Genomic DNA, 24,541 nt, shown 5'->3' on the forward strand with positions numbered 1-24,541 from the left:
TTTTCTAGTACTTTGTGACAACTAATTTGCTGTCCACTGCTAATAAACTGAGGTAGTTTCCTTATTAAAAATATCTGAAGGCCGGATGTGGTGGCTCATGCCTGTAATCCCAGAACTTTGGGAGGCCAAGGCGGGCAGATCACAAGGTCAGGAGTTCTAGATTAGCCTGGCCAACATGGTGAAACCCTGTCTCCACTAGAAATACAAAACTTAGATGGCGTGTGCTTGTAATCCCAGCTACTTGGGAGGCTGAGGCACAAGAATTGCTTGAACCCTGGGAGGCGGAGGTTGCCGTGAACTGAGATTGGGCCGCTGCACTCCAGCCTGGGCAACAGAGTGAGACTCTATCTCAAAAAAAAAAAAAAAAAAAAGAAAGAACAAATTAAACTTTCAAGTTGATATAACTTCTTCTAAGTATTTCATTAAACTGCTCTCTTATCAATAGCCACACATCACCGAATGTTTTAAAGTACTGCTTATTTCTGTTAGAGAAAAGGAGTTGTAAACCACCTACAGCTACTGCTGTAGTTATAAAAACTTCCTAAATGTTTAATAAGAGACTATTGGTGTTATTGTATAAGCTACTGCCACTCTGACTAATTTCTACATTGGCTTACTTGACTATAAGAGCATTAGGTTTTGGAAAGGAAAGACTTTGGTTTGAGTCTCTCATTTACACTTTTAAGCTGGCTTTGGGTTAATCATCTTATCATCTCTGTTTTCTTTATCTTTAAAATGGAGATAACCACGCTCATCTGCCAAAGAATGATGTTGACATTAGCATATGTCAAAAAGTTTCACTTAATGAAAATTATAGATGTTATTTGTTGTTATTGTTAAATCATACATGAGGAACGATGCCATCTACTTTGTCATTTTCAAGTGCAAAGGGTACGGCTGAATAGATAACATAAGCATATCCACACTCAAGCAGGCAGTGGAAACTGTATTAACAGTCTCTACTCCAAATCAAGATATATATGTGTAAACAGACATGTCAGCAAGGGGATACTTGATATGTTTTTTCTTTTTTTAAAGAATCACAGCTGGGCACGGAGACTCACACCTGTAATCCCAGCACTTTGGGAGGTCGAGGCAGGAGGATCACCTGAGGTCAGGAGTTCAAGACCAACCTGGCCAACATGGTGAAACCCTGTCTCTACTAAAAATACAAAAATTAGCCAGGCGTGATGACAGGTGCCTGTAATCCTAGCTACTTGGGAGGCTGAAACAGGAGAATCACTTGAACCCAGGAGGCAGAGGTTGCAGTGAGCCGAGATCATGCCATTGGACTCCAGCCTGGGTGACAGAGTGAGACTCCATCTCAAAAAAAAAGAAAAAAAAAAAGAAAAAAAGAATCACTATCCCTGTGCCAGACAATAGCAGATTTTTAAGTGTATTCTTTTCTAATTCAACAGGAAAAAGCCACTAGGTCTGAGAACCACTGAGACTTTCCTAGCTCACAGGCTTGTTAGCTATTGCCAAGGTTCAGTGGGGGTGAGGGGAGTATAAAATGAACAGTGCACTGATGAGGTCAAGGAATCTTGATAGGTTGTGTGTTTGCGTATCCCCCCCAACTTAAGCTTTGATCTTGCAAAGACAGAGGGAAATACATATTTCACAAAATAGAAGCATTCAGTTTTAGCTCTAAGTCTTATACTAGCTTTTGCTTACTGGGATCCCACTTTATGTACATCAGTGATTCCAATCCTCATCACATGCTGTAATCATCTGGGAAACTTTTACAAGCCCTCGGCTGCACTCCGGAGATTTGGATGTAGTAATAATTGGTAGAGTATTCTAATAGGCAGCCAGGATTGCGAACCACCAGTGTGGGCCAGTTTGATGTTCAAGCGGACAGTGCCATCTCTACCATTAGGAATGAGTACTCATTATGTTGGAACTGGCAGCTTGAGTAGTCTCTGTATGTATCTCCATAAAGACATAGTTCAGACATTGTCTTTCTTCTGTCTGAATTTTTGTTTGAACATTTGAATTACTCCTGGTTCCAATAAACCTAGAATTGGGAGCTGACAGTGTATTTGTAGAATAAACATCCCAGTGCTCATTTTTACAAACAATACCTTATTCTTTCCTTCTATTATTGCCATGCGCTGAGTGATGCTCTCAATTCTGTTTCCTATGTTGCTGTCAGGATCCAGGATAAAGGACTCTTCATTATTGGAACAAAAGTCATACCTATTAAAAAAAAAAAGTTATCACAATGTGGCTTTACAGCATGGTTCAGTCAATGCGGACAGGTGAAATGAAAACTTGGTGTAAGTCCTCAGATAACAGAGTCACAAATTTTATGTGTGAGTCTTCTTTTCCTTAGGTTTTTTCCTACATTCATCCTCAAAACTTAAAAAATAGCAAATATATTTGGCTCATACTTGAAAAAAACCCCACACTAGTGTGTCACCATATATCCTTGTTCTAAATGTTAATATTAAGTAAAAATGCATAAATTTTAAAATTTAATAGCTAGATTTTAGTGGAAGTAACATTCAAACACGGGAAAAATGAAGTTATGTTAATGAATAAAAACGTCAAGGAAATCATACCATTTTATATCTATAAAAAGCTGACTTTTAATCAGAATATGCAGTTGGATGGCTAATTTTTTCCAGGGCTAATTAAGTGCATATGGAAATAAACATCATGAAACAGTTATTAAATTCAGTCTATCTCTGCTCGAGTTTTGGGGAACTGTTCAAGCTCTCAGGCCTCAAGTGTTTAATTATAAAATAAAGGCGTTGATGTTATTTATCTCTGAGGTCCATGAATTCTCTCTCTCTGTTTTAAACATTTCACCATTTTGCATTCTGATTTTCTGGACTAGAATTTTTTTGAGCAGAAAACTTGCTGGTCTCTAATTTGTACATGTCTTGGGCAGATTCTGCAGATTTTGTAAACCAAGAGGAATTTATTATTATTATTATTATTATTATTATTATTAGAGAGAGGGTCTCACTCTGTCACCTAGTCGAGTGTGTAGTGGTGCAATCATAGGTCACTGCAGCTTCGAACCTCTGGGTTCAAGCAATCCTGCCGCGTCAGCCTGTACCTGGGATTATAGGCTAAATGAAATTTTCAAGCTTCATTTCCAGAAAAAAATGAGTGGTTCGTCTTAAGTAGCCAAGAACAGGAATGACTTATGTGAGAGGAAAATGGGAGGCGCAAGTCAGTGAGAAAAAGGGAATGTAATCAGAAAAACGTTCTGTTACTACTCCTCTCTGGTCCTTGGGCTGAGAAGGAACTCCAGAGTGTTAAACTACCGCATCTGCGGGGGTACTTGCCCTGTAACGTCCTCCTGCAGAGTACTCACCACCTTTTCAGTGCTGACTTAATGGTTCTGAGTCCCCGCTGGGCCGACAGCTACAGGACAGGGGACAAATCAACGTATTCACTCTGTCCCCATAGCAGGGCAGGGCCCGAGCAGGCCGTCAGCACCCCATAAACATTTGCACACATGCAGACAGGCACAGGTACCGGCATGTTGTTTTTGCTAAGAGTTTCTACTTGTTTTAATTGTTTGTCATTATCAAACATACCGAGAAATAGAGAGAATAGGGTGATATATCCCCATATGTCTGTCACCCAGATTTCATAGTTGTCAAAATTGTGTCACATTGGCTTCATCTATCCCTTCTTTTTTTTTCTTCTGTGTATTTTTATTTATTTTTCAACTTTCCAGCCTGGCCAAATGAAGGATTTATGTATTTAAAACAAATCTCAGACATCTTGTCATTTTAGCCCTATGTACTTCAGTGGGTCTCTCTAAAAAATGAGCAAATTTTTCCAATATAACCACAACGCTACTTTTACACCTAAGAGCATTAGCAATAATTCCATGGTGGTGTTTGCACCTAAACCATGTATCAGATTTCCCCAAATGTTTTTAAAGATGTCTTTACAGTTAGATTACAAGAGTTAAAATTTGAAAAGAATGAATAAAAGGTGACCATTCCTCAAGGAATTTCTGCAGTTTTTACCCAGTATCATCCTTATAATAATCATCAGGTAAAATAAATGAACATTTTAATGCTTATTGATAAGTAAACTGAGCCAAAGAGAAATTATACACTTTCTCCTTTATTAGAAACATTTTAATGACAAAGTTTAAAAGTCATTATATTAGAGTCACTTTGCCCTATTTTTTCTTTATCCATATTCTCCATTTTCTAGACTATAACATCCCCACCTTAATTTCGTGTTAGACTTGCTGTCTTTCAAACACTCATAGTACAGTACTTATATACATGAGTATATATAATGTGCACATATACATGTGTATATACCTAGATTAGACATGCGCATATGTACTTGGGATTGTGACATCAAACAGCTAAAGTTCTCTTGCATCTCGAAGACAAGTTTTCAGATTTTATTCCTTTTCCCCCAAAGCAAGGAAAAAGATCAGGGAGGCCTTAGTCAAAGATCTTAATTTCATACTCCTGGGCTTTAGGAAATGCAAAGAAATATGTTAGAGTAAAGCAAGCCTGGATGTTTCTCAAGGGAAACACAGTCTGCTATCTGAGTTCACTTGGGGCTGTTGACCTCTGACACCCCACACCTCCCCCATCCCACACCCATGACTCTGAGGGCAGTTACTAAGGGCACAAGCCTTAGTATGGAAACTATAGGCCAGACTTATTGCCAGCTCTTCTACATAAAAAGGACAGATTCTGTGGCTATTTTCTAATTTAGGGACTGTTATTTTTCCCTCTTTGTAATTGGGGCTATAAAAATAGAATGTCATTTAGAAGCCTTACTATATAACAGCACTTGAAAAGAGATTTAGGGGAGGGGAATGTGCCTAAGCCTTAAGAATACATCAAGCTCTTAAGGAAGTAGATTGTGCCATGTTTGAAGATGCAAAGATAATCACTGTGCTGGGAACTGTCTTGAGGGGGGAGGAAGCCGAACAACAAGAGGAAAGCAGCGTTCGCTCCTGATTTCGCACAGGAAGTCCACAGCACCTCCTGCCAAAGCGAGATAAGAAAGCTCCCATGCACTATTCTGGACAAGGCCACTGTTATCAGCCTCAGCTCGGCACTGTCCTCTCTTTGCTCCAAGCCTTGGTCCCTTTCCTAATGAGCTATAGGACTCCTACCTCCATTTGCATACAGCATGCCAAGTACAATGGCAGGGAGGTATTTATAACCCCTGAAAGAAAAACAAAAAAAATTATGGGCTAAGAGTGTACTCCATGTCATCTCTGCTGATTGCTCTGGACCTGAAACAACTTAGTTTCGGACTAGAGATTGATACAAATAAATTAAAAGAAAGCAGCCAATTCTGTTTCCAACAAACACAAGGAGCTAGGGCCTCATGTGTGGTGTGTCAGCCTTCTACATTCCGAGTGGGAGCCGTCTGTGGAACTCCCCATCTGGTCTAAGTTACTAGTCTTCTTCTCTTGACACATTATGGGAAACCGCCACCCTCTATATATGCAGATGACACTACTGACCTACATGCTTTGGGCTGATTTGCTTGTAACGGTGATGAATTTGCCTTATTCCCACCACACTAAAAAATATTTGGCTTCTCTGTGACCAAAGACAGATGAAGGCAGTCTGGGGCCACAGAAAAAGGCAAAACCAACACAGAGGTCAAACCTACAATCTTTCTTTCTTCCTTTTTTTTTCCTTTCTGTCACCCAGGCTGGAGCGTGGTGGAACAATCTTGGTTCATTGCAGCCTTGAGCTCCTGGTCTCAACTGGTCCTCCAACCTCAGCCTTCCGAGTAGAGTAGCTGGGACTACATGTGTGTGCCATCATGCCAGGATAATTTTTGTATTTTTAGTGGAGATGGAGTTTCACCATGCTGCCCAGGCTGATCTTGAACTCCTGGGCTCAAGCAATCTGCCTGCCTCAGCCTCCCGAGGTACTGGGATTACAGGTGTGAGCCAATGTGCCTGGTCAAACCTACAGTCTTGACAGTATGAGTGCTGGCAGAATTTGTACTCAGTTCTGGCTCATTTCAGAACCTGTGCACTTGACCCCAACACCATATGTAACATGATATCCATGTACTACCATCATATGACAAGAAATTATTATGCTTCAGTACTTCTTGGATATAGTAAGAAAAGACATCTCAAATATTCACTATACAAACACCATTACTACGTTGAGGAGTCCATGTCTTTTTTTTTTTTTTCAGCTCCTTTTGCATAACATGGTCAGTCTCCTTCCAAAATTTGCTAAACATCTCTCATCTTACACAATCAAAATATGTTGAATGACCAGTGCATGCACAGTCTGCAATTACAGTTTATATTACAGTTTCTATGAGAGCTCACTTTGTCACCCTGCAGTTCCTAAATTCAAGACAGGTTCCATTCACCTTTTCATATCCAACACTCACGAAATGTAATGCACAATGCACACCCAAAGGTACCCCTTTGTTCACCTGTGCTTTTTCTTAATTGCTGGTTTTTAACAATTCTTATTTTTAGATTTTCTTCATTCCTCCTGCCTTCCTCTCCCCTCCCCCTACTTAAAGCTCAGAGCCAGTACTTTCTTTCCTTAGGGGGATAGACTGTCACATCTGGTGGAATCAGAAGGGAAAGCCCAGCTGGGTGAACGTTAGCTGTGATAGTAAGTACTTGGGTTTTCTTTGAAGTGGTTCTCTTGTGAGAAAATGATCAATTCTCTTGGAGTATTGGGTGGGATGGTTCAATACTTCATTTAGCCTTTCTAGAAACTGTCCATCTGTTTAGTGCCTGTTATGGTACCCAAGACTCCTGTAGCAATCCAGTATAAAATTCTCATTTCATAAATGATTTCCTGCCAGTTTAATAACCACATTGATTCTAGAAGGTCTGCTCTACAGCCTTAGTCTTAAGACACACAGATTTGTTTTTAAAAAGGATCCTCTTTCAATAAATGATATTAAGCTGGCATTTCAAATCTCTGTGGTGCTCATATCTGATTCTTGGCTGCTTGAAGGGAAACAAGTTTTGTGAGCTGCTACTATGTGCTACTAAAGCCTGGGCTAGAAGCAATACACATTTTGCCTCAATTAGTTCTCACAGTCACCCTATGAAGCAGGTATTATGATCCTTATTTCGTAAATCCTTTTATCCATAAGGAAACTGAGACTCTGAAAAATCAAATGCTTTGCTCAAGTTCACAGGGAAAGGAGCAGAATTAGGATCAGAACCCAGACTCTCCTCTTTTCACCATCCCAGAGCTCTGTCCATCATGTAGGGTGACTTCTGATCCCAAGAAACCTCCCCAAACCTTTCCCACCATGGGGGAAGTCTGGCTCAGAGTCACCTGTTACAGAGGAAAACTTGGGGGGGCCTCTAAATTCAAACCAGCACAAAGTCAGACACTAGCAAAATTAAATGTTTGTTTTTAAGAGGGAGAAAGAAGATGTACCTGTCTACTGGTGGACAAGGACAGGGGAAAGGGGCAGAAGACTACTTTATAGTTACATTTTTGGCATAAATTCTAGTTTGTTTTGGTCATAAACATGCTTTGATGGTGAAATTATAGGAACTCTTTGCCTTCTACTGGCTGATACATTTTATCATTAAAAAAAAATCTGGCCAGGCGTGGTGACTCACACCTGTAAAGCACTTTGGGAGGCTGAGGTGGGTAGATCACCTGAGATTGGGAGTTCGGGACCTACCTGACCAACATGGAGAAACCCTGTCTCTACTAAAAATACAAAAATTAGCCAGGCATGGTGGCCTGTAATCCAGCTACTGGGGAGGCAGAGGCAGGAGAATAGCTTGAACCTGGGAGGCGGAGTTTGTGGTGAGCCGAGATCGCACCATTGCATTCTAGCCTGGTCAACAAGAGCGAAACTCCGTCTCAAAAAAAATAAAAAATAAAAAATAAAAAATCTTACAACAAAATAAAACCACCCAATATTTATCACAATTTTTTTCTCTCCTTGGTAACTTATTTTTGTCTGCATGATCAAGGAGCATGTTCTGGGATGAAGCTGGCCTGTTTTATTACAAACTCCAATACTAGAATGAGTGCCCCGGGGACAGGGGTGTGGGTGAGTGGTGATTTGAGTACCCAACACCCAGTGGTTGCCTATTTGAGACAGAACCATTGTCTGGGAATGAATGTTTATATAAATGTATAATGAAAGCACATTTAATTTGGCAACAAAAAGGGTCTAGAAAGTTCTACGAAGTCTCAAGACAGTAATCTCCCTCTCCTTTTTTTTTTGGATGATGAAATCTGAGGACTTGTGTGAACTCTGCTTATCTGTTTAATGAGATTTTACTGCACGTGCTAACTGTGATTAGAATCTGTTTGTAAAGAATATTGAATCATTTCAAGCTAGGAAACAAAAGGATAGAGGAGTAATGAAAAGCAAATTGAAGCTGTAAAATGTCTTTAAAAAAAATAGGAAGGAAAAAAAAAAGCTCATCTGGAACCCTGCCAGAGGGCACGACCAGGGCTGGTCTCCATTATGGCGGCCATCCTGTAGCAGGGCCTGATGTAAACATTCTTCTGCTACTGTGGGTGTGTGTCAAAACATTAGTGATTGTGTGTCTGAGCCATCAGATTAACAGAATCTGCAAACACTATCTTTTACCCTCCTCTCTCTCTTTCTCTCTCTCTCTCTCTCCCCCTCTCTCCCTCTCTCTTTCTTTCTTTTTTGAGACAATGTCTCAGTGTGTCCCCCAGGCTGGAGTGCAGTGGTACCATCCTGGCTCACTATAACCTCCGCCTCCCAGGTTCAAGAGATTCTTCTGCCTCAGCCTCCAGAGTAGCTGGGATTACAGGCGTGTGCCACCACGTCTGGCTAATTTTGGTATTTTTAATAGAGATAGGGTTTTCCCGTCTTGAGGCTGGTCTCGAACTCCTGACCTCAAGTGATCCACCCACCTCGGCCTCCCAAAGTGCTGGGATTACAGGCGAGAGCCACCGCAGCCGGCCACGTTCTCTTACAACAGATGAAAAAATATAGGAGAGCGGATGCTGGCAGAAAAAGGCGTAGCATTGGAAGGAGTGTTTAGACAGAATGGTTCCTGCTCCTCTTGCTCCAGGAAAAGGGCCTGGGCCTTCAGAGTGGTCACAGGGTCAGGCTGAGGGGATCCTGGAGGAGTGACTTTCTTGTGCAGTGAGAGACCTTGTGACGCCTTGGGGCCCATACTGAAAATTACTTCTTGCCTCAATGGAGAAGGGGGAGTGGAGAAGAGTTTCGGGGGTTGTGGACTTCGGATCGGCTCCCTGGACAATGGTGGAGGGGATCCAGCGTCCTGGGCCACCTCTGTTTAGATAAGAGCTTTTCCGTGAGCGTCTTGGCTCACGCTGCTTCCTGCTCTCGAGGGCCCTGTGGTCCATTCACACTCAGAACATGGCCCTTCTTCCCAGCCTCTGCTTTTCCTTCCTCCTTGCTCCTTCTGCTGGCTTCTAGAGTGAGTGCCAGCAATCTCCCCGCCCCCTCCCAAGCCAGACACTCTCTCCCTCCCAGCTCCCCGCTCTCCTTCACACAGTCCAGAGCCAGGGGATCCTCACGGGCCTGCACCTGGGTAACTGAGAGGCTAAAAGAGTGGGTGCTTACTTGGCTACACCCAGACAGGGGCCTCACAGAGGACACCTGTTTTGTTCATTCACTTTTCTTCTTACTGAAAGAATAGTCGGTGAGGAAGTGTGATTTGAGAAATAAGAAATCTTTAAGAAAAAATTAGGAGCGCCTACAAAAAATATCCTTTAACACATTCAAGAAGGAGGCTTAAAATAGTAGCTGCAGTTACTCAGTGGAGAATATTTTAAGCTATCATTATATTTTGTTCTCACGAAAAGGAAGAGAACAACTTACTTCTTATTTAGTGGTCAATACTGAAACATCCAGAAAGCTTTTGGGAGTGGAGGTAGGGAATCACAGGTTAGCATAAGGAACATAGATTTTAGAGCTAGTCAGACCTGAGTTGAAATCATGGTTTTATAACATTCCAGTTATGTAACTCTGGATGTCAAAAACCTGACTACAAGAATCGTAGTCACAGAAGATTGCTCGGAGAACTTAGCAGTCTTGTTGATTTCTTGTATCATTCTAAAATTTTGTCCTTAGATCACACCAGCCCACAAAATCACTTTTAATAAATTCTGCTTTGGCGCTATGGCATTGGCCAACATTGAGGGATGTTAGTTACCAGACCTGACACTCACTGTGGAAGAAGTGTGGTCAGGGAGTTTGCCTACTATTAGTGTCCCACAGCACATGAGAGAAGAAATCACTTCTCTTGGATCTCAGTTCTCTGAAAGGTATCTTATGAGCCCGTTAATCTTGCAAATGTTTGTTTCACTTCTCTTTCTTGCTCTTGACAACTGGAAAGTAAAGCCTGTGGGCCGTACCTCCATACTGGTCTTACCCATTTTTTCACTTCACCAAGGCTGCTTAGTTATGTATTGTCCTTTTTGTGAACTACCTCAAATTCTTTGGGAATGGATGTGTTCTTAGCATAACCAACTCAAACAAGCAACCCCAAGCTACCATGTTTTACTAGTTTTATTATAGGCACTAAAAACGCACACATAAGGGAAATAATTTAAATAAAGAATTGAAAGAAGATTGGTTTGACATCAGCAAATATTAGGATGATACTAAATGTGTAACACGCTTAGCACAGTGCCTGGCACACAGGAAACAAATCATTAATGTTAGTTGTCAGTTTATTATCTCATTTCATCGAGAGCTACTTACGTACACACCGGGACTATGTTTTATTCATCATTATAGCTTTGGTGCCTGGCCTAATCACCTGGGAAGTAGTGGGTGAGCAACACTTGTCTTTTGCTCAGTTAACTCCCTGATGAGAAGAGTGGATCCTGCCAAAGAGTGGCCAGATGAGATGTGGACCCAACCTCACATCAGATGTCAACCCTACCTCAGATCAGATGTCAACCCTGCCATCTACACTTATCTCAAGTGTGCTGAAAAAGGGGCTCTAGTGACTGTCAAATGACCTCACATGCACACCTGACCTAAGCACGATGTCACCACCATCAGCACCTCTCCATTCGCAATGATGAATATTAATGGATACATGGGATCTGCCAGGGCCCTGACTAACCTCAGCACAGCAGTGTCAGCACCTGACAAACCGATAGTCATGGACAGTTTCAACTCAGGCAAGGATGCTGACATGCAAAGCAGTGTCATCAAGTCTAATGGCAAATAGGAAACTGACTGGCAATGGCCTCCTCTTCTTGCCTATCTTCAAAGATAGGCAAAAATATTGGCTTGTCAATAATACCACCATTTTTGCCAGGCATGGTGGCTCACACCTGTAATCCCAGCACTTTGGGAGGCCAAAGCGGGTGGACCACCTGAGGTCGGGAGTTTGAGACCAGCCTGACCAATGTGGAGAAACCCTGTCTCTACTGAAAAAAAAAAAAAAAATTAACTGGGTGTGGTGGCGCATGCCTGTAATCCCGGCTACCTGGGAGGCTGAGGCAGGAGAATTGCTTGAACCCGGGAGGCGGAGGTTGCAGTGAGCCAAGATTGCGCCATTGCACTGCAGCCTGGGCAACAAGAGCGAAACTCTGTCTCAAAAATAATAATAATAATAGCACCATTTTATTCAACTGAAACAGAATTTGCTCACTCTTATTTCGTGTAAGATGTAAAATCACACCTCCTGCAAGAAGCAGATGATTTAATTCCTTCTGTTATTTAGAAACATATATGTTCATTGAAGAGACAAGTCAAATTCATGGAAAAATATCAGAATACAATTGAGCACAGGCAAGTAAAATGACAAGAGCCCATATACTCCTATAGGCTGAACAAGACTTGAGTGATTGACCATTTGAATAGCTGAGGGAGAACTCACCAACGAGAGTAGCTCCTTGGATGCTGTAACCCCTTTGATTTCCTAAATAATCTGAAACAGCCACCATTTCTGGTCCCATTCTGATTTCTTTGGAATAAACAGTCAGAGGACCTGTCCCAAGATGTAAATATATTTCCTGGGAGAACATTAACCTAATAGCATGGATCATCTTGTCAGAACATTAGTGTGTATATGATGCCACTTCAGAGGAAAGTGGCTTTGCAGTGGGCAGCCCTAGGGCTGCCTAAAAGTACTAGAAGTACCAGGTACTTTTCAGCAAACAAACTTAGCACTTGCAAAGTGCCAGCCACTGTGCTAAGTACTTCACATCTATGATCACATTTAACTCCTCAAACAACCTTATGATGTCAGTACTGTTAACTCCATTTGTAGATGAGGAAACCCAGACTCAGAGAGGTAATTTATTTTGCCCAGAATCATACAGCCAGTGGATGCCAGTAGGTGGCAGAGACAGGATTCAGGCAACAGAGCCCACGTCCTTAAACTCTAAACTATGTTGCATCTCTTGATGTCACCATACCGGTTTTCAGGATTGTGAGCTTTTGATGTCACCATACCGGTTTTCAGGATCATGAGCTTTTGACTAAAAATGACTCATTTTAATGTCTAAGTAGTTGTGACACAACCAATCCTGGTAGTGACAAATGATATGCTTTCAACTGCCTGGTTGATGTCATGCTGGCAGGCTGCTCACTTACAGGCTCTTTGACATGTTAACCAGGACTAGTGTCCTAATAAGATACTCAAACTCTCTACCTGATCTGGAAAATGGTAATAATTCTAGTATTTGTCTTAGAGAAGTTCTGTGATAATTCAATGAGATGATGCATATAAAACACATATCCAGCACTTAACATCCCATAGGTAAATGCTTAATAACTTAGCTATAAAGAAAATAAAAGTAGAAACCCCAGGCTATACAGCCTCTGTCAGCCACCATCTTCTATTATATCTAGATGGTCTTTAAATACCAATTTTTGTTTTCCTCACGCTACTTGTTCAAGGACTTTTTTCACACTCACAAGGGCTGATTTGTCAATAAGGTAGCAATCAGTGATCATCTTAAGTAATTTTCAATGATGATGACAAGGCAAATGGAACATTAAAGACCTTAGAAATTGAAAATATGCACCCATGTAATGTTTTTTAAAAGGGTGAGTGAAAACCCAAGCCTTTGATTTTCAGGCATGGAGGGTAGAGTTTCTGAGATACAGTGCGCATACCACAGGTTGATGGAGTGCCACAGGTAGAAGACCACCAATAATGAGTCTGTGGAAGCCCATCAGCCTGGAAGGAGGGACAAAGTAGGTTTCTGGCCAATAGATAGCAGAACATCCAGGCACTAGCCAGGTAGTGACTGCCTGGCTCAACCATTCAGCCTCCATTGAAAAAGTTTCACATCAGGTCCAAAATTACTTTTCCAATTTTGGTTTTTATTTTTTCTCAACCCAAATCTGATGAACCAATCACATTAATCTCTGGCAAGTTCTTTTCAACTTTCCAACCTGTTTGTATGCCTGTGTCACTGCATCACAACTTTGTCCCTCTCCCCTTCCATTTAACTTTCCAAGACCTACCCATCCTCTTTAGGGCCCAGATCCCACCTCCTCCTTGGTGCTGCCTCTAAACTGCAGCACTCACCATCTACCACTCATGGTTGACTCGTTTGGCCAGATTATAAGCACCTCCCATGGAGACTCAATACAGTGTTATGGTGGAAATAATAGTAAACAGGAATCAGAGAAATGCATCTAGTCCCAAGCTTGCCATTAACTAGCTGTGAAATGAGATAACTATTTATCTTTGAGCCACAATTTCTCACTTATAAAACAATCTCTTTTTAAAAATTAAATCTTTAACATTCCTTAATTTCTTTTTTTTCTTTTGAGATGGGGGTCTTGCTATGTTGCCCAGGACTCTTGGGTTCAAGCAGTCCTCCCGCATAGCTGGGATTACAAGAGCACGCCACTGTGCCTGGCTCAAATTCTTCAATTCTGAGTGAATTAATCATTTGCAGTGACTAGGTCAAGGCATGCCGAGGCTGAAATTAGCAGCCTCCATGTCCCTATTTCATTCCCTCATCAACTGTAAACCCTCATGTTTTCTCCTTCATTTTCTTTTGACCCCTCCTTTTCATTGCCTTTAATTGCTCTCCTGCCTAAATAGCCATGAGCTTTGTGAGGCCCACTGAGGGCTGAGCGCTTGCTGAATCCTAATCCAGAACATTAATTCCGAACAATAAATGAGAGAATGGGGCTTCCCTGCCCTGCAAGAGATCAAATACCACTGGATGGTGCGAAAGTCACAGAAAAGGACAATACAAACAGGGGAAAGTGCCACAAAAAGCAGGCACATTAACTGTGAGTTAGACTTGCCTCCCTCCTGAGGCTGGAGGCACTGCTCATCCCAGTGGAGTTTATCTTCCAGTTCCTACTCCCACCTGCAGATGTGGGGCCCAAACCAGCTGTAGGTCACCACTGGTGCCCGAAGATATCATGAAATTTGAGCCCAGTTCACCGATTTGCTGCTTGCGTTTTTCTCCTTTCCTCTCCCATTCTCCGCTCTACTCTAACTCAACAGACGGGCCAGCTCTAACTCACTACAGACAAGAGCAAACCCCTCAGGTTAGGCAGGCGCCCTCCCAAACCTATTCCCTACCGACTTCAGCTCTTTCCTCTGGGAATCCACAGAGATCTCCTCTGAGGACTCCTATGGGACACCAGGGAAAAGTAACCTTCTGGAAGGCCAATGTATCTAGCCCCTTGTCTTTTATTTATGTATTTATTTGAGACAAGGTCTCACTCTGTCTCCCAGGCTGCAGTCCAGTGATGACACTGCAGCCTCCACCTCCCAGGCTCAAGCCTTCCTCCCGTCTCAGCCTCCTGAGTAGCTGGAAACATAGACGCGTGTCACCATGCCCAGCTAATTTTTTTATTTTTATTTTTTTTGTAGAGATGGGGCCTCTGTATGTTGCCCAGACTGGTCTGCAACTCCTGGGCTCAACTGATCCTCTCACCTCAGCCTCCCAAGCGCTGGGATTATAGTCATGAGCCACTGTGCCCAGCCCTCCCTCTTTATACCATAATCTGAAAACACCTGAGAAATGACTCCCTGAGCCTCAGTTTTACTTATGGGAAAAGAGGGGAAGTAATCACCATTCCGTGGAACGGTTGTACAGATTAGAGATAATGTGTGTAAAGGGGTGAACATGGCTTTTGGCACCAAAAATGACTTATTGATTAAGTCTATCACAGCTATTATAATGAAGTAGACCATTGTATTCAAGGTGGCAAAACATCCTAGGAGGCTTCTAGAGAAAGTATGAGGAAACAAGGGCTAGTGATTAGAAGTTCATTATAAGGCACTGTCAGGGCCAGAGTCTAAATCTATCACGCCCTTTCCATCTTCTCAATCCAACAGGTTCTGCTTTGTCACCTAAAAGGGCACCGATTTTACATTAAAGTCACCTAGATACCATATTTTAGAAAAAAATCTACCAAGTCAGTGAAGATACACTAAAATGTAGATCCCCAGGCAGACGCGCATGTTTAGTAAGTGATTTGTTCTACTTATCCATCACCTAAAGATCTTGTGTCAGGACATTAGCTTCTAGATTCAATAATAAAAATGCTCATTCAATCTGTGAATTTGGCCGAAGAAAATCTGAAAGATTCTGCCAATCTTCTTAAGGAATCTTCCCAAATTGTGTGTCACTATCTTCTGGTAACCTGAGAAGCTACACTGAATCTTGCTGAAAAGATCACTATAAAAACCATCCAGCGGCCGGGCGCGGTGGCTCACGCCTGTAATCCCAGCACTTTGGGAGGCCGAGGCAGGCGGATCACGAGGTCAGGGGATGGAGACCATTCTTGCTAACACAGTGAAACCCCGTCTCTACTAAAAAATACAAAAAATTAGCCGGGTGTCGTGGCACATGCCTGTAATCCCAGCTACTTGAGAGGCTGAGGCAGGAGAATCACTTGAACCCAGGAGGTGGAGGTTGCAGTGAGCCGAGATCGCACCACTGCACTCCAGCCTGGGCGACAGAGCAAGACTCCATTTCAAAAACAAAAAAACAAAAAAACCATCCCACATAGATTTCCTGTGACTCAGCCTTTTGGCTTAATTTAAAACACATAATGAAATGTTTGATAGCAATTACAGGAGACAGTTAACTCATTAGAAACAATTATTCGTCAGTTTCACCGTATTACTAAGAAGACTGGGAAAAGGAGGAAAATCTCACAAAGCATAGAAAAGTGGCAAAGGGGCCTTTGGCAAATGAACTCATGCTCTGTTCTCAGGACTTTGTTTGAAATATTAATCAGGGCTGTTGTTCGAACATTCACATTGAGCAGCATGCACTTCCTCGTCCAGTAATTATATAACAGAATGCAAGAAGTTTCTCATTAGTAAGTGAACATTCACTTTTGGCTTGTGATGAAAGCCTCCTGTATAAGATGGCCAGTTTTATTTGGCTGTTTGTTCAAGCTCAAAGTCCTGTTTAAGTGGTCTTTGGTCAAGTGGTCTTCTTTAAAGTACTCATTTTGATTCAAGGTTTTGTTTGTGGTAAATTAAAATTCTCTGTAGCGTGGCTGAATTGAGGCTGCATACCCAGGCACGCACTGTATAGAATGTATGTTGAGACACATGGATGGATACAAATTGTATGTGTACTTAGGAAGAATGTGATCAATATTTAAACATGAGGTATGTGACCGTATTTCTACAAGAAGAGGTCTTAAATTACAGCTTCCCTCAGACATCTGACCTCCATTTTGCCCCCAGGAAATGCTGACTTTTTCAATCTTTATATTGTTAAAACTTTCATTGTGTAGATGTAAAATAAAATATGGGACATAAAACTGTTACAGCATAAAAATAATAGACATTCATGTTGGCAGTCAATTAAATTTGGGTCTTTGAGTACATTTCTAATTAACTACCATTAACAATTGTCTTGTTTCTGTCCTGTTAATTTTACATACCCCACTGATGCGCCAAACTATGTTTCCCCCAAATGATCTATCCCTAACACATCCCTAATGACTCAGGCCCTCCTTTCTTTGCCAATTTGCTGACGTAAACAATAGAGAAATGCAATTAGGCAAGCTCCTCTCAGAAGCCCTTCTCAGAGTTCCTAGATGCCTTTGCTTTTCTGACATTGTAGGCCACCCCACCCCCCCATCCCCGGACGGAAGGCAGTAAACCACCCTTACTCTTAGAGTGGTCAGCTTTCTCTTGACACCATCCACCCCACCCCCGACAGTACTCTACGGCTAGGGCACATGAAGAGTGTTTCAGACATGGGACGTCACACTGTCACTGAGAATGGCAGTAAACATTATTTTCTAGTTAACTTCTAAAGCATGTGATTAGTTTAGACTCCAGTCCTGACCTACTTTAGAGTTTTGCAAGTAGTTCCTTGAGAGTCCACGTATGTCTAATAGATTTTTCTTAGAAAACCCACCGTTTTATCTAAGAAAGTCAAAAGAATAATGTTCTCCCTCAACCTTCCATGAGTTGAGAACCCAACGTTTTTCACACCCTGAAGAGACCCACTGGCAAAAGACCAAATAAAGCAGGCAAAGCTTTAGAGCTAACTGGGCAGAGAATGAGAATGCCTTCATTTGTATGGGCTGGACCGAGGCTGGCAAGGTGGTCCAGGTTGGCACTGCAGAAAACATGGCTTGGCCCCAGTGGTGGAGGAGCTGCAGCACCATCTTTTTTTTCCTTACTGGGCCTTTATTAACATTATAAACATGGAGTCGGTTCTGTGTCACAGAGTTTGTACCTCCATTTAAGACTTTTCTGACAGTCATTCTACTTTCATAAGTTGAAATTTTCTATTAATTTGTCACCGATCCTCAGAGTTAATGGTCAAATTGCCTTACAGTTTATAAGGAACAGAAGGGAAACGTCAGTGTGCAGCCCCTGGGAAATACTTTCAAGCCTTTTTGAGGGAAGAAAATATAATTTACAGTGATTTTCTAAGTTAACTCATTCATAGCTGTGTATGATAGGAAAGTGGAAGCACAGCCATTGCCATTTACAGAAGGGGAAATAGAAACACAGATCAAAGAACTGGCCAAGATCACACAGAAGTCAGGGACTGTGCCAAGAATAGGACTTGCTTCCTTGATTCCCAATTCTCTATCTTTGGGAGGATGTAGTAGATATTTTACAGGTACCTATATAGATCCTATAAGTAATCACCAACTATGTTTAATCTTGTATAATGCAAATATAAATGCTAAAGACAAGTGGTATTTATCTTCGTGTTTTACACACAGTTGGTGCCTAATAAATATTTGTGTGATGAGCAGATGGTTGACAGTATATTTAGATTGAATATCAGTGACATGCCAAGTTGCTTTGTAAGATGTCAGCAATATTAATGCAATGTAGATAGAAATGTTTCTCTACATATTTTGAGTAGTTATCACAGATAGCTTATAAAGAAAATGAGATTGTTCACAAAGAACCCAATGTTACCTAAGTTGTTTTTTTTTTTCCATTAGAGGGGAATAACACAGTATGTGGTACAACTCTGTCTATTATAATCAATCCGTGTTACTTCTTCCTTTGAAACTACGATTTGTGATAAATGGGGAGAGAGATCTAAGATCTAAAGAATGTGTGCTCTCAAAACAAAACTGCAGTAATCAAAGGCTGCAGGCACTGAACCTCCCTAGAGAAAAGACCCAAACACATTCAACGTTTTAGAAACAGATCTTAGTTTTAGAAAGAAGAAAAGACAATCCAGAAACAACCAGGTGGACTCTGGACACCCATGGAGGAGGTGATCAGAGCTCATGAGAGTACCAGGAAGGAGATCAGCAGAAGCCCCCCACCATGCCCTGTTTGTGGGGAACAGATGAGCACAAAGACCCACTCAGGCCACGCAGTCAGCTACCCGAGGGTCTCCTTGGTATTCAAGCACACATAAAGAAAAGTAGCCTTCCAACATCTTAGATTCTTCCTGAGAAAATAGTGATCTGCAGTACAAACTGATTATGCCAAGACTGTCCTTGCTCCATCCTCTCCTTGGTTCCTCAGATCCACACTTTCCATTCCCCAGAGAAAGTCCCCTTCCCTCCAGTCCTGTATTACTATTGTTCCTTTAGAAACCAACCAACCTCCTTGCCATGGACAATCTTATCTAAATAGTAACTCCTGTGAGGCTGCATCAGTACTGTGGCAGAGTTCACAGAGGACTGTAAGATCAAGCGGAGCTCAGTCCACGGGGGGTTTAGTAGTACTACTTCGTTGTTCAAAATGCAGGGGAAACGTGAAGTTCTAGAGATCGAAAGTGGACTGGTCCAGCAGGCATCAGCTCCCCTACATGCCCACTCAGCCCACCCAGCCTCAGCCAACCCACAGGGCAGAACCACTTCCTCTCATGACGGGAAAACAATGAATGGGGCAGCCCACATGAACTGGGAGAATTACTTCATTCCCTCATGACACCCTTCCATTTACTCTTCCTTTTACTTTTGCCTAACTCTTCTGTAGTTCCTTAATTTTTCTTCTTCTGAAAAGTCATATTTTCCTCAATTCCACAGCCACCCTCCACCCTAGACCTACTAAATTACTATTTTTAAAGCACAACAAAACTGTATGTTACATTCCATAATTTACATTTATTTCTCAGAAATGTTTGGTAAAACTGCTAACTGTTGTGAAACTAGCTCTATAGTAGGCAGAAATATCGTTTCAAGTTCATTAAAGGTTCTTGGGTCTTATTTAAAGAATGTACCCCAATGGTAGCAATGAAAATCTGTGGCACTCTGTAACTTTCTAAATACATTATCTCATTCGATCCTCATAGTCCTTCTATGAAGTGTGTATCATTATCTTTATTTTATATGAGCAGAGGCTGTAAACTACAGACATGTGGAAGGCACTATATGCCTAACATCCTTATGATGCTCTCTGGCTTTTTGCTGAGACTCATGGGAGCAGGTTTAGGAATATCTATTTAGAAGTCTATCAGTTGGCTGAGGATGAGAAAAATAAAATATTCCACCTCATTCAGTGCTGATGACTTATTTTGGTGTTATTAATATTCAAAAGAAATATTGTAGTTTTCTTATCATTTTTCTTTTCTTTCTTTTACTTTTTTTTTTTCTGAGACGGAGTTTTGCTCTTGTTGCCCAGGCTGCAGAGAAGTGGTGCAATCTCAGCTCACTGCAACCTCCACCTCCCAGGTTCAAGCAATTGTCCTGCCTCAGCCTCCCAAGTAGCTGGAATTATAGGTGCCCGCCCCTACGCCCGGCTAATTTTTGTATTTTAAGTAGAGACACGGTTTCACTATGTTGCCCAGGCTGGTCTCAAACTTCTGACCTCAGGTGATCCTTCCGCCTTGGCCTCCCATGGTGTTGGGATTACAGGCATGAGCCACTGCACCTGGCCCCATTTTCCTTTTTTTAATGCAAAAAAATTGAAAAGGGGAAAGATTCTGCTTTATTTCTTCTTGGTTCACTTCCTGTTTGAGTTTAAAAGTAATCATCCTTTCCTTCCTCTCTTTTATTCCTCATGTTTTATAAGAACAAATTCTAGGCAAAACGAAAACCACAATATTACTCAGTTAAAACTTAGCTCGCTTTCATAAAACATTTTGCCACTTTTTTTTTTAAAGGGTGACATTTTTAGTTGAACTGTCAGTAGTTATAAAATAGCTTAATATATTTACAGATTTATTAGACTCTAGGAAACTAAACAATTTGAGTTAGGTCTGAACCTCTTTCTATATTAGATACATTAACTGTCTGGCCATATTAAACCAATTAATAGTTTCGAGTTCCTTAAACAACTATATTCTGCCCTCAAACTGAACAAATGCTTTAGCCGGGGGTATATGTAGATACGCCCTTTCACTAGAGCCTAAAATTTAAATGCCAGGAATTATTCTACATATTTGAGAGTAGTGTGCATGTATTAGTCACTCAATCTCTTTTGATGATCATGTATAGACACCAGTATGCAAATATGTTACCATATCACTCGAACTAAGTGCAATAGAGCATTTCTTACTCATGTGTTACTAAAATTCCTGTCTACAACTGAATCTGAGTTAATCTAAGTATATACAAATACATTTACATAAAGACATATTTGAGAACTTTTGGTAATTAAAGAGGGCTTCATTTATCTGTAAATTTTAGCTTCATCTCTCTGACAGAGTGAAAGAGTGGTTCTGTTTATTTTCTAGTGTACAAAGTTTCTACGTATGTTTTTGAAACATTTCTAGTTAACTGTACTGATTTAACCACCAAGCACCAAATCTGGGTCTGACACAGGGAGGCTACTCAATTAGTACCTGCTGACTAATGTACATCAAGTTCTCATTCTTGTACATCAAAGATGTGTACATTTTTGGCAGATACTTTCAAGCAGCAACATATTAAAGAAATAAAGCATATGCAACCTTAAACTTTCATTTCTGATCAGTCTTGTAAGTAGTGAAAAAAAATGCCTTTAACAGAGAGTAATTCAAATGGCCAACAAACATTTAAGGTAATGCTCTGAGTCTTGAGACCACTCTGAAAGGAAGAAGACATCTTTTTAGGCCTTGGCGAACTTACTGCATAACACAAAAGAAAGATCCCATATACCACAAAGAAATTGGAAAGAAAGCTAATGTTTACAAAGTTCCATTCGAGCTGGCCTCATTCTCCAAATCACATTTTATCAGCATCACTTAAACCCAAATTTATAACATTATGTTCTATCATTCATAATTGTTATTTTCTAACATAGTTACTAGTTCTAATCCTAGAATAGAAATTTTAGATTTAATATTGCCAAAACAAAATGTAAATATATTTAGAAAAGGCTCTGTTATTCCAGAAAAATTCAACTCTACACTTTTATCCCAATCAAATAGCTTCAATTATTTAGTTATTTTTTGATTTATTTGCATGTTAGGTTGGCACATATGTCAAGACCTTAGGAGGATGGGTCCATTAATATTGATGCATACCCCAAATTTGCAAAATAGTATAGAATTTCAGTAGATCTCACTGTCTCTTGCGTTAAACATTCACAGTGGTGAAGAAGATATTTAAGATTTTTAAGTCCTTTGTATTTCTATTATTAGAAAATGACAGTCAAATGAGAAATCAGATGTGTGGAAATAGCTACTTTCCAGGAATTCCATAACTCACCAGTAACTTTCCACTCTGAGAGTAATACACCCTAAGCAAAACGAGTTGGAATTGTGGGAATAATCTAGAAAATCAAATAGCCACTTCTATCTGTTTACATTAGAATTATGCTTTGTTTACTTTTCCTATCAATTTTTTTTTTAAATAACAATTCTCCTGAACACTCTGCAAATGAAGTTAAAAGTAAAAAGGAAAATAGTTTGGCATAATGATAATTCTTGGGCAGTTTCAATAATATCTTATTGTTGCACCTATCAATTCTATTCCTGTTCTTCAAATTAGCTCCCATGAACTATCCTTAGTATCATTCCTGTAGACTAAACAAAAAGAGGAAAAAGCAAACAAGGCTCAGTCATCAACAGGATGCAAAGAAATGTTGCACAATTAGCAGAGGGTGGGGATGTATTCGCTTAGCAAATATACACTGAGCATCTACTGTGTGCCAGCCTTCACCCAGCCTAAAGACACAGGGGTACTCTCAGTCAGCTCTTGGCTTAGAGAGAGACAAACCTGTGGGCATCGAGCGATGTAACAATGGTGTGAACAAAGTGCTGTTCATACTGAGGAGGAAGACGTGATTCTGAATGAGGCAGTCAGGAGGGTTCACAGAGAAGGTGATGTAAGAGCTGAGCCATGGCGTTTGATAAGTAAGGCCCTCTTAGGAGGCAGGCAGTGGGTGGAAGTGCATTTCAGACAGATGGAAGAGCAAAGCCCAAAAGTAGGAAACATAGTGATCATCGGTGTTGGGAAGAACTTGGATCATATCCAAAGAATAAAAAATGAACAATGGGAACGCGAATGCAACTGACATAGTGGTATAGCCAAAGTCTAGGGATCTTCAATTGAGAAACAGGATACCAGAGTTCCAACCTGAGCTCATATAACAGTTCATGGGAGGACCTTAGTTTTGTGCTTGTGCTTCTAAAACTGTAAACCAGAGAGAAAAATTATGAAATTGTTAGCCAATGGCAAGGTATATTCAGTAAGAAGGAAGAGTAGCTGTTGCCCACCTTTTTCCAAGGCAGGGAGAGCCTTGCCTTAAATATACAGTACACCCCATCTGCGTCCATTAAAAAAATCTTAATTCCAGGTGTCAAAAAGTATTTGAAAGTTAGTCAAAAAACTGACTGTCCCTACCTTGCTTCAGAATGATTATGGTTACAGGGGCGCCAGCACCAGTTGATTGTAGGTCGAGGGATACCGTATGCGGTACAAGTCAGGATTTGTCTGCTGCCCAGTGGGTAGAGAGCTGGGTCTGGAAATGATGACACGGCCTTTTCATAAATCTGGGGTTTCACTGGAAAGGAGATGAAGAACGGGACAGAAGTCAAGAGCTGTTCTAATGACTTTCTCCTGGGCCACACATGAAGGACCACATTCTCACTGGTTTGGATGTCAGGGAAACAAACAAGAAACAAAAAACAAGTAAACTCTCCTATTTGTCAAGAAAATGCAGATTTTTAAAAATAGTAGCAGTGTTTTGAGAATATTAATAATTTGATTCCATGGTATGTACATTGTGATTACAATGATAAAAGATCATGCTGCCTATGGAATACAACAAACAAACACGAGATTGTTGAAGATGGGAACTTAACGTTAAGTGTTTTTTCAAATGATTATTTGAAATTTTGTTATCTTTGATGTTGTTATGCTGATTTTTGAATTCATAAGTGTTCACTAATTTGTTTCCTACCAGAACCAGAAGAAAGCCTGAGCAGCAAACTTACCATTGACAATTAGAGTGGCAGTGAGGTTTTTGAACACATTTGACTGTTTTATGCTCAGCAAGATTGTATAATTCCCTGCATCCTCTTCAGTTACATCCTTGATAATTAACGAATAGCCCCGAGTCAAATAGCGAGCAGATTTCTCGGTCGCAGGTAACCCATCTTTTAACCTGTGGTTAAAAGCATAATCAGTAAGTCATTTCACATGGCCTCGCAATATCACTTTGGTAACACTGTCATTTAAGTTTTTGAGCTCAATTTGACCAGTTCTTTCTTTCTTTCTTCTTTTTTTTTTTTTTTTTTTTGAGACAGAGTCTCACTCTGTCGCCCAGGCTGGAGTGCAGTGGCGCAATTGCAGCTCACTGCAGCCTCTGCCTCCAGGGTTCAAGCGATTCTCTGCCTCAGCCTCCTGAGTAGCTAGGATTGCAGGCATCTGCCACCACGCCCAGCTAATTTTTGTATTTTTAGTAGAGATGGGGTTTCACCATGTTGGCCAGGCTGGTCTTGAACTCTTGACCTTGTGATCCACCCGCCTCAGCCTCCCAAAGTGTTGGGATTACAGGCGTGAGCCACTGCACCCGGCCTCAAGTTGACCAGTTTCAAATCTTTGATCATCAGTGTTGATTTTTAAAATGTAGCCATTAACTTTTCAGTAAAGGCAGATATGCTTTTTAGACTGGGTAACACTTCATATTTACTGGCAAGGAGGAAGAAATAAAGTGAGTGAAGATAGAAAAACAGTAGCTTAGTGTGCCCACAGGGATACCGGTGGCCACTGGGACTTAAGGATTAACCCAGAGGCA

General features: G+C 41.0%; 1 protein-coding gene across 1 annotated transcript in view; it reads right to left on the reverse strand.

Moving 5' to 3' along the window:
* FLT1 (fms-related tyrosine kinase 1) overlaps positions 1–24,541 on the reverse strand; it is a 168,521-nt gene that overhangs the window by 104,923 nt on the left and 39,057 nt on the right. The window contains exons 7-9 of the mRNA XM_011999979.1: positions 23,739–23,908; positions 23,146–23,305; positions 2,085–2,199 (exon numbers count right to left, since the gene is read on the reverse strand). Of these exons, the coding sequence (XP_011855369.1) occupies positions 2,085–2,199; positions 23,146–23,305; positions 23,739–23,908 (445 nt within the window). The remainder of the gene's footprint in view (positions 1–2,084; positions 2,200–23,145; positions 23,306–23,738; positions 23,909–24,541) is intronic.

This window comes from Mandrillus leucophaeus, unplaced genomic scaffold (genome assembly GCF_000951045.1).
Source record: "Mandrillus leucophaeus isolate KB7577 unplaced genomic scaffold, Mleu.le_1.0 Scaffold61, whole genome shotgun sequence".
Taxonomy (NCBI): domain Eukaryota; kingdom Metazoa; phylum Chordata; class Mammalia; order Primates; family Cercopithecidae; genus Mandrillus; species Mandrillus leucophaeus.